General features: G+C 36.0%; 1 protein-coding gene across 1 annotated transcript in view; it reads left to right on the plus strand.

The window, feature by feature from the left end:
- nudcd1 (NudC domain containing 1) overlaps window positions 1–2245 on the plus strand; it is a 37399-nt gene extending 35154 nt beyond the window's left edge. Inside the window, exon 10 of the mRNA XM_004074087.4 lies at window positions 1783–2245. Coding sequence (XP_004074135.1) covers window positions 1783–2072 — 290 coding nt within the window. The 3' untranslated portion in view covers window positions 2073–2245. The remainder of the gene's footprint in view (window positions 1–1782) is intronic.
- The last annotated feature ends 9199 nt before the right edge of the window (window positions 2246–11444 follow it).

The following is an 11444-nucleotide window of genomic DNA, read 5'->3' on the forward strand; positions in this document are numbered from 1 at the left end:
ATAATAAGTAATAGAACAGGTTTAAAAAGAAAAGAACCTGAATAAATGCTGTAATATGTTTAGAAAACACCGGAGATGTAAAAAAAAATGTGTAAAGTATTACGTACCTTTTTATTTTTTGCTATGTCAAAACTGAAAGGGAATAAAGCAATAAAAAGATTCACTAACATGAATACATGCTTAAATTACTGTAAAATATGAAAGGAAAGCAATTGAATTGTAAGTTAGAGAAGCTTGGTGTAAGAAAACGGTTGAATAAAACAAATATTTTAGATTCATTTAACAAAAATAAATTGAAAGCTGAGCTAAAAATGAGCTCTTTTTAAAGCCCTTTGGCTTTAAAAACCTCGACAGAAGTCTGTTGTTATCTGACAGCTCACAGATGGTAAATCATGACGTGACGTGAATCCACGGTGCCCACCTGCTATGTGTAAACAATACAGGCTGCTGCCGTGATGGCGTTGGGAATCATTTCTGTACTCTTTGGATGACATTAGCGGCAATAAATCAACCCTCCACCTCCCTGGAGACAAAGGAGAGACGTCATTCTCAGACCCGTTCACATTCTTGATATGCGATGGTTGGAGTTTAAGATCTGCATTGAAATCATTATGCTTCCCTATAATATGAAAGCTTTAGGCTTTTGACGAATTTCTGGTGAAGTGGACAGGGTCGCCACACCACATTTAGATGTGAAGAATGCAGCCGTGCACCATCGGCCATTAAGTCTTGTATCCTGTAATGCATTAAACAGTGGTTGTAAATGAATGTAAATGAAGAATGAAAATGACCTCAAATGCCCAACAGTACAACAATGGAGTGGATTGGTCTGGTTTATATCCAGATCTTTGTTCCATACATAATCAGTTCAGGAGGCTGAGGGTTTAAAGACTCACTCCGATAAAAATTAGGTTTTTTTGCTATTTTTAACATGTTATAGATGCACTTATGATGGAGGACATATTAAGATAAAAATTGCATTTGTGAGTATTTCTTTATTCAAATCGTTGAGTCAGGAGAAAGCATATAGGAGTGATGTAGGTGCTAAAGTCAGCGGGCTACAAGCTCCCTGCTCAGCTACATTTTGATAATAATAATAATAATAAATTTTATTTAGAATGCGCTTTACATCTTTACATTTAGCAGAATAAAATGAAAATTCATTTATGAATTTTTTTTCAAAATTGTTTCTGTGTTTCTCTGGGTATTTGGTGTTTTTCTGTTAGAAAAAAATGTCTGCCATAAAAAGGAAAAGCTAAAAATATTATAAATGAAAAATGCTTAAAGGATGACAAAAAATCACTGTGCTGTTTGGTGAAATGTAGTAGAAATGTAGAAAAGCTGAACGCTGTCTTAGGAGATTAGATGGGAAATCATAGACATGTCAAAGGTAAAGGCTGTTAGACCATCTCTACAGTTGCATCCATATTATTTGACCTCTGAATGTGACCTCAGGGTCACCACCACTAAAGACTTTAAAGCTGAACTCCAAGATCAAGATGCAGCATTGTTGGATTGTCTCTGTGCATCACTGTTGGACACGAGATGGACTTCAATGGTGGACGTTCTTGTGGAAGGCAGATCATAAAAAAGCAAGACTGGATTTTGCCCCCATGCATATTAAAACGCCTAAAAGCTTCCTAATATTCTACTGATTTCTGTGGACAAGGATGCGCCTCCTTCTTGTGAAGCTGACACAAACAATGCATTTGTGCAGCATTTTCCTCATATTCTGGAAGTCTTCATAAAGCCTAACGCTCTCCCCTGCTTCATCTTCCACAGGCTACGTTCAGGCGTCTAAGCGGGATAAGAAGTTTGCTACGTGCGCCCCAGATTTCTCCTACGCATCCCTGTGTGAGTGCTTCCGCCGCACGTTCATCTACCGGCAGCCGTCGCCGGTGGAGACTGTCCTCTTCAACAGAAAGCAGGGGCGTCAAGTAGGACAGGTTGCCAAGCAACAAGTGGCGAGCCTGGACTCTGACAAAGCCATCCTGGGCTTCAGAGCAACCAATGAGCGCCTGTTCATCCTGACCTCCACTAATCTGTTTGTTCTAAAGGTCAACAATAATTAGATTTTAGCTCTTAGATCTCAGCTGCCTCTTGATGTGTAATCATTCCAGTCTAAGGATATACGTAAGGCCTGTTGTGTTGGAGAGTGTTGGAGAGCCAATCCTGACCCAATGGGGTTCACTAGTTAAGTCATGTCCTCATTAGAAATATCTCAATAAACATTTTGTACAAGTAACTTTTTCATGTGTATTTTTGTGAGTTTGTTCATTAAAATATCTCATGAAACCTGCATCCATCCTGCCATAGATTGAGTAGAACCATCTAATAAGAAATGATCACATTTTCCTCATAATCAGTAAAGGTAAAAATGAGTTTTTGTCCCAACCTGTTAATAGAAGCATGAATACTACACGAATAATTTTAAGAAACACAAAGCACTGACAAATGACAGTTCTTTGCTCCATAACATTAGAAAAACCAACTGAAAAATAAATTGAATTAGCTATGCTGCTGCTTTGTTTTGCTTTGAATGTAATCTTTTCTATTGTACAGAAAATAAAAGCAATTTATATTCCACCCTGGAGAACCAAAGAACAATTTTCTTCTGGGCTTAAAGTTAATTAGACCTTTTTTTGTTTGTTCATTTTGGGGAACAACAATTAACAGCAGCTATATATTAAGACAAGCAAAAGAAAAAGCATTACATTAAAAAAATATTCAAAAATAGCTGACAAATTTGAGCCTGTGGATTATCTAGGGTAAAGTATTTTTAAAAAGATTAAACACTTTTTTTTCTTTGTAAAGCACCTACAGTCATTTCTGTGTGATGTGATATGTGATGAATACATCTTGTGCAGGATTACATCCAAAAGCCAGGGCGCTCAAACACAACATCACCTCTGGCTGCTCCCAGAAATAGATCCCTATCAGCCTCTTTTCATGCTGGACTGAAGGTAATGCTAAACAGACAGCAGTTTGCACATAAAAAAAATCATTTATCTAGACATTTTTTTATTGTTTTTTTGGTTTGAACTAGCAAAGGAGAATCGAGCTACAGTTTACGTTTAAGTCTCTTTATCAGCATCTGAATATTTGTGAATCCCATCTGCACTTTGACCCAGTGCTCTGCAGAGTTTCTGCAGGCTGGAGAGAATCAGCATTTCCTCCTCCATTGTTTTGCTCCAGAAAATCAAGTTTCACTGTTTTTTAATCAAGTTAATGCTGTGCAATTGGATTAGTGTGCGCCCTGTTTTATTAGCACCGGGATCCTTGGATTATCCGAAGGTGACACGTCAAAGCAGTCGATCTCTCTGAAGATAGACCTGTAGTTTACAAACACCACTGAACCCTCTAAAAAAGAAGCATCTGCTTAACCTTCAGCTCAATAAAAGAGTTTTGTTATAAACCATCAAAAACTAAATATTGTGTTGGATTAATTATCTTTATTTGGAGGGGGTTGTCCCCTGAAATGGGGTTACATTTTTCTGAAAAAAACAAAAAAGGCAGCTCTAATTTTTCTGGTCATTTAAACTCCATAGATCCTGTCATATTTATAGGAAAAAAAGTTAAAAATATATGTTTTTCCTCTCCAAGTGCTTAATCATTAATCATTACGTGAAACAAAAGTGTTTATTTTTATAGTTTTGATGTTGGACACAATCCATAGATGCTTCTAACTGATGAGCCTTAGAGGTTCTTATTGTTTTTATTTTTTTCATCATGTTTCCATGAAAGGCTAATAGTTCAATTTTATACTGGAGATTGAAAAAAACATGATTTGTCAGACAGCAGGATGGAAGTTTGATGGAAATACTTAGATTGGATCAACGGCCAGCTCATTGATCAACATCCTTTGCAATAAGTTTCCGTTTCCCCAACAGTATTGGAAAGAAAGATTGATTCTATTTCAGGTTTTTTTCAGTGAAATAAAAGATAACACACCTCAAAGTTTGAAACTGCAAATTATGTCCTTACAAATTATGTACTTAACCATGTTAGCCGTCATTGTATGTGCAACTTTTTTTTTAAAAAGTCTTCCCCATGGCAGTGGGAGCAGCAACTTGGTGCGGTTCATTACTTCCGCATATTGTATGTAATTATTCACAAAGGCAGAGGCTGTACTTTTGAGAATGGGAACCAGTAATTACTCTGGACTCGTCTTTGTAGCTTTTTCTGTCCGAGGTGTCAGAGTAAGAATTATGTACCTATTATTTGAGAACAATCCCTTTGTGTTGTGCAGAAACGCACTTGTTTCAGAGTTTAAGAGTCACAAAGTTTGTTATCTCTGTCTCCATCCACCAGCCTCCAGTCTGCTCATCCAGCCTTCTTCTTGGTTTCTTGCTGTGGATTTGTTTTTTCACTTCTTCGTTCCTTCTCACACTATGTTTACTTGATACTTGATAAACTCAATCCAAACTCTCTGTGGTTGTTCAACCTCCTGAGGACAAATAAAGTCAATAACGTTTTCTAACACTAGCTATGCTGGCCGTCTTAAAATTAGCCTTTTTTTTTAAACGATAAAGGACTTTATTTCACTTTTAAAAACATTTAAAAATTATTTTGTTTTGTTAATGGAATGGTTCCTATTTCTTCTGTATACATTCCAGTAATTCTTTGAAGATTCAACAAGCTGAATCATTCTAATGTGCTAATGTTTTACAAAAGTCAAGTACATTTCCATGGAGTGTGCTGTCATTCACTACATTCCTTTTTAAAATCAAATATGAGATTAAGATTTGGTACAAAAAAGTCAAAAACCTACAACATTGTTCTTTAAAAGATGGCTTTTTATAACTTTAACAGATATTATTATTTATAGTAAGGCAAAAGGGTTTGATTACATTTTGTAAAACCATCAATTGTTAGTTGTTTGAAGCCCTTTCGGATTACTAGGATTCTTCCTAAACCCAACAGATTAAGTTACTAAAACTATGTGAGTTGTTACCCCTTTGATAATCTCTAATTCTTCTATTTTTTACATTTTTTCTATGCACTTGGCATCAAAGTGACTGCTCTGTTCATCCAACCCATTGCCAAAGATGTGATGTCTGATATTGACCTCCAGGGTAATTTTCTACTTTGTTTTTTGGGGGGTCTCCACTGTGAATCCTTAGTCTCTTTCCAAACTTACTTTTTGCATACTGTTCGCTCACACTAACCTCTTCTTTGGTCTTTCTTTAAGGCTTCTGTCAAAGTAGCTTCAACTTCAGCCTCCTTCAGCATTCCTCTGGTGTTTTCAGGGCTCATCCTATCCAGCCTCATCACTCCCAAAGAAGACCTCAACATCTTTAGCTCTGACACCTCCAGCTTTGCCTACTGTCACTTTCTGCCACTGTCTCTCACCACATCCTATCTTTCCTTTCACTCTTCATGACACATCTTTGCCACACCTGAAGTGTTTGTCCACTTGTTCCAGCCTGCCCCCACTCACCTGTTTGCCTCCATCTCACACTCTCTGTTATGTTGTTTTCTTGACCCTAAATACCTCAACAGCCAACCCATAATTAAAGTAAAAGAAAATCTTATATTTTTTTAAATGATTGACAAACTAGAAATATCAAAGTATAAATATCAAAATATTTTGGTAAATGTAAAAATTAAATGTAAGTCAAAGCAGTGATAATGACAAGTTGTGTTAGAGAATAGTAGAAGAGGTTAAAAAAAGAAATTAATGTTGTTTTTTAATGTTGTTTTTTTGTTGTTGTCTCAATTAAATAAAAATAGAAAAAAAAAGAAATAACAGAAACGGCTTCATAAAATTCAGAAACAAGCCGTAGTGCTATTCTTTTTCTTGGCCTTTTGTTTCCTCGGGAAAGATGACAAAGACAGCTGCTGGAGCAAATTACAGTGGATTGGATCTTTGTTCTGTTGCATGACCCATTTCCTAAAGCTGTCACACAGATGCCCTCACATTTGACACATAGTGGGTTACAGAGGAACTCATAGTTGGCTCAATAACCACAATGTATTACGGTCCAGATAGCTGGAAAATGATCCCAAACCATCACACTCCTACCGTTGTTCTAATGACACGAAATGTTTTGTCGTATGACGTGTTTGTGTTGATGTGTTTGAATTTCTCAAAAACCGAAGCTGAGGATTAAAGCCAGAATTCCTCACAGTTCTGTTATTTCTTCTGATAAACATTCTCCCATAGGTGTTGTGTCTCCTCTCCTTTTATTTTTGTAAACTATGACCACACTTCCATGATACTTTTAGGAGGTACACGCCTTCTCCTGGACCGCCTTCCAAGCAACTTTCCCTCTATGATCCCATCTTGAGCTCAAACATTGAACTTACTGAGCTTTTTAGGCTCTTTTTACTATGGAAATCTGCTTTTCCACAATGAAAACTCAAGCAAGAGGAAATGGAAAGCAACAGCTGCCTGCAACATGCCTTTAAAACCCTTTTTAAAGCAGGAATAGGAGATTGTAAACCATTAGTCCAAATAGCAAATGGATGAAAAAAATGAATATTTTTTGCAGCAGGAGCAACAAAAAATACATTATAAAAGGTAAGGAATCCAGCCCTCACTGTTTTTCCACTGGTATTCCACAGGGTTCTGCTCTCTGCTCACAATATATTGTTGTACGCTTAATTGGTCATCAGCCAAAAATGACTCTCCTGTTGTTCCCCTTTTCTAAGGCTGCTTGCACTCAGTTCAAAGGCCTGACTCACACCTGCACATTTCAACGGCACCTTCCTCCCTGAACTATCTCATTTTGCCTTACAACTGTCACGTCAAACTTCTAACAAACAGTGAAACCAACTAAAGGACTAACCCCCCCAATATCTTCCCATATATTTATATAAAACTGAAAAAAGCCTGTTTTACTGAACTATTTCACTGTCAGCTCTGAACTTAGAACATGTCACTCTGATTCTGTTTGCCTTATCTTAATTAGAAGTTTCGTCAAATTAAAGTGCCTGCTAAACTGCTAATGTAAATATAAACCATGTTCACATCAAAATGACTCCAATAGATTTGTTTGATTAACTTATTTGGGTTCTTCACATCTTTTCCTTTATACAGTAAAAAAAAGACATCAGGCCCAGTCAAAAATTTTGAGTTGTAGTTAATTGTCAGTGTTATGTACAAACCGATTCAAAAATAATTTTACATTTTTTTTTTTTAATTTTATAAATCAATTACTTCACTTCAGGTATATTTGTTAATGAGTGCATTTGCAACTTCATTGAACCTCATGTGTAAGTAACAAGCCCCTGTTTATGGTTGGGATTTATGCATGAACAAATTACAGGAAAAAAAAGAAAAGTAGAACTTCAGAAGAAGCTTTATTAAAACAGAAAGATAGCGCCGATACATTCACAGGGTCACAACAATGTAAGAAACAAGACCAAGATCAACAAGTAAAACCTCTCAAGGGAATCGGCACAAAGCTGCAGTGAGATTAAAGACAGCAAGTGTATAGATAATTACGCTCTGTGTTCACACATGAATGTTCGAATCTGCAAATGCTCTTTTCACAGCCGTTCAGCTGCTGAGCACAAAAGGGCCACTCATCCACAGCCTGTGAAGTGACAAAACACCACACAACACGAGCACTTCTGCACTTCCACAGCTCACTGTCAACAGATATGTTAGCAGCTCACTGATGTGAAGCTGCAGGAGCAAAGCAGGGGTTCATTATTTTAACATGTCACAGCATCCAAAAGCAAGAAAACACTGAATTCACTTCAGCTTCAGCAAAATCTACAATACTGCAGGAACCTTACAACAGCATGTTCTGCTATTTACACAGCAGCAAGTCCACTGTTTTGATGCAAGCCATAATAGATAAGTATTATCAGTGTGTTAAGGCAACTAGATAAAAGTAAAAACAAGCAATACTTTTCTCTGGTTTTGTTTTTCAAATTAAAAGTCAGAGTTCCGACTCGCCCTCCGTAATTCTATTTTTGATCTTGAAGGGATTAGAAAGGGGGAAAAAATGTCAACGATTGAATTCAGAGTTAAGTCAGTTTATTTTAATTTTTTTTAACTTTTTTTTTTAATTGAGCTGTTTTTCATCGAATCATCTTGTCTTTGTTTCTTTAAAAAGTATGAACGGTGTTCTTACATTGTAAAGTAACAACAAAAAAAGACTTTTTAGAAATAAGACAGGATTTTAATTTTTATCCCTAAATTGCACTTTTTTCTTGGAAATGTTTGAAATTCTGACTTTAATCTGAGAATTATTGGGCAACCGAAAAAATAAAATGTCTTATTGTCCATTTTATTTATTTATTTTTATTGATGGAATTTGTTCTATTTCCTGCTGATTATTTGTCAAAATGAATTTTATGTCATTTTCTGTACTGGGCTGAAAGGTTGTTGTTGTTTAAAATTTAAAAAGACATTAATCTGATTGTGTCTTCAAAAGTGGGTGAAACTTACCATTTACATTTTAGACATCTAAACTCTAAAATTATCTTTAGAAAAATTGAGAAAACTGTGGGATCAGCTTCATAACTTAAGCCCAGTAATAATCCTAGTTAAATGTTTGCATTGGTTAACTTACGTCCTGCTGACAGACTGATATTAGTCAAACTGATAACCGTCTTTTTACCAATAAAAAAATACAAACTTCCTTCTTCTTTACATATTTTTTGTATACATAAATAAATGTCTCATCCAGAAAATGGACAATTTAATCAAATCTGTAAACAAGAAGTTGGGTTTTTTTAAATTAAAGGCTAACGTTTTAGATTTCCTTTAACAACTAAAAGAAAAACAAGTTTTTTTTCTTAAATATTTCTTTTAAATAAAACATTTTATTTGTCCTCAATTTCTTCTTTTTCTCTTTGGCTGCTCCCTTAGGTATCGTCACTGTAAATCATCCCCTTCCATCTGCCCATACTGCAACTCATATCCACATTTATAACAATAAAAATATGATTCCAAAGTTTTTTTCTCCAATCATTTACATGTTGTCCATTTTTTACTCTTCTTTTTTCTTCCTAGTTATGTCACTTTGTCCCAATTGTTAATAGTTTAATAACAAAAGAAATATAAAAAAAAACTAAAACTTGATCACCATGAAAAGTTTCGGGTCTCCGTTCAGTTAGACAAATAAAATGTAAAAAAAAAAACAATGGCTCTTACAGACATACATTTCCGTCAAAAATATACATTGCCACATATATCTCTTCCATTTATGGCTAAACTTTCATTTTTTTCTTCAATATAATATTCCAAACAATTCATGATGTGCACATCTTAATAGAATATCCCCACATTTGTTAAATAGATCAAAATAAAAAAAATTCATTTGTTAGGTTTATTCCATCAAATAGGGAATTAAATAGGAACAAATAATGACTACTAATATATTCCAACTGTGCCATCTAGGGCTACCTGAGACCACCTAGGACTTCCAGGTGCTGTAAGCTTATGCAACCACTTGGGGCGCCCTCTGGTGTTTCCACCTGCTGGTCCCATGTTTGGGTAGTGTTGGGTCAAGAAGGGCATCCACTCTAAAACTGAAGCTAAACCAAAACTATTTGTTGTGGCGACCTCTAAAAGTAGTCGACGATAGAAAAAAAGTATCTAAACTGCAAGTATTTTGGCTGCTGTCAAAAAATGGAAAGTCATTTTACCACATTGAGATGGTTGATATTTTCCATTACCTGATTTATCCTTTAAGCCTCCGTTCCATCTGAAACCATGGAAAATATGCCACAATGTTAGCATCATAAGCCATCTAGTCCACTTTGGGTCTTGAGCCCATTCTCTAATAATAAGACTTTCAATACTCCATAGTGCCTCCTTTAAAGCTCTTCATCAACAACAAAAAATGCATCTGAGGCAAAACTTGAGTTTCTTACTTCTGGTTTTTCAATATTTTCCTAAGGTTGGTTAAATTAAAACAGAAACTTATTTAGACTATCAATGGGAAATCTTTGTCCAAACTAAAAACGGTCTGTGGTTACTGCGCAAAGCAAAGGTCTCCATAGCCATAGGAGCAACAGAGCAGTTGAGTCATTTGGGAGATTCGGATTCCCAACTGAACATCATTATGTCAGTGAAGCAACTGATGAGGGGAGACACTGACTAGTCTGTTGTAAAACTCCTTAAACTCCTTAAACACAAGTTAATGTGAAGGAAGAAAAGGGAGCAGCATCAAACTCCTACAGCTGTATGTACACCTTTATAGTACTGTTTAGTTTATAAAGTTATGCATTCAGTAACAAATGTTTAACTATATGTTATAAAGTAAGCCTCATTGACGCCTAAAATGTTGATTTTATATGGGCCATAGAATCCTTGATAGTCTCCACTGTATCCCCGTGTGCAGCTTTGCACATCAGCCTGATAGAGGACATGCCTGTGACCAGTTTACTTGGTAATAATCTGCTGATGATCTGTGCCTTTTAAGCAGCTGCTGCCATGTTTAGATATATGCATGAAACAAGCTAATTTTAGCATGAGCATGCAACGTCTCCTTTTAGCTACATCATCTACTTCTAGTGTCAACCAAAAAAAAATTAAAAACAATGCAAAAAAAGAATATAAACAAAGATATTGTGTGCTATGTTCAATACATTAACTGCACATGAGAACTGGACGGAGTGAGTGTGACATCACCTATAGAAAACGGCTCAATTCTGGCTCCAGCCAGATTAAATCAATTCACATCTGATTGGTCAATTTATAACTTGAAAAACTTGCACTACAGAAACAATATCATGAAAAAAAATAGAATTAGCAAGAACATATTAAAAAAAGGTAGCAGAGTCATAGCTGTCTATTCAACAACAGAAGTCTATAGGATTTTGGATTATCTGTTTGGAACGCCAGGGAGGAGGGGTCACTCAGTCCAATTCTCATATACAGTCAATTGTTTAATACATTAGCAAGCTGTCAGCTGCATCTAAAATTAGAAGAACTCCTGATTCTGTCATCTGTCTCCACAAAAGGGCTCTATAAATGCTTGTCACAGAGCCATAACCCAACGTTTTAAAGTTGCAAAGTTATGTGTGCATTGTTGTCTCCTCCTGAAGTTAAACCTTGATATGTATCCCTGTTATAGCCAGAACACACTCAAGGTCCCATAGCTCAGTTCAGCTTGTTATCCTCTGGCTGCACTTGAGGCCTTCTTCATGTCCTCCACAGCAAAGAACAGGGTCCTTTCTCTCACTGAACATTCATGTGTGACTCATTTCCAAATAAACTGCTCAAGCTGAAAAGTTTAGAATGAGAAGTGATGCCTCTGGTTGTCATGACAACAGATGATCAAGATTTTAGCTGTAAAAATTTAAGATAGTTAAGTTTTGTCTTCGGCATCTGTAAACCATGGGAAGAAATAATGGCCTGCATCTTGCAGGACATCTAGACTTTTTGGTTCTTTGTGATAATCATCTAAACTTTCTGGGGCTATCGGCATGCCCTGCTGGCTTGAACCTTCACAGTTTGAAGAAACAGGAGTTTTCATTTG

The sequence above is a fragment of the Oryzias latipes genome, chromosome 11 (genome assembly GCF_002234675.1).
Source record: "Oryzias latipes chromosome 11, ASM223467v1".
Classification (NCBI taxonomy): domain Eukaryota; kingdom Metazoa; phylum Chordata; class Actinopteri; order Beloniformes; family Adrianichthyidae; genus Oryzias; species Oryzias latipes.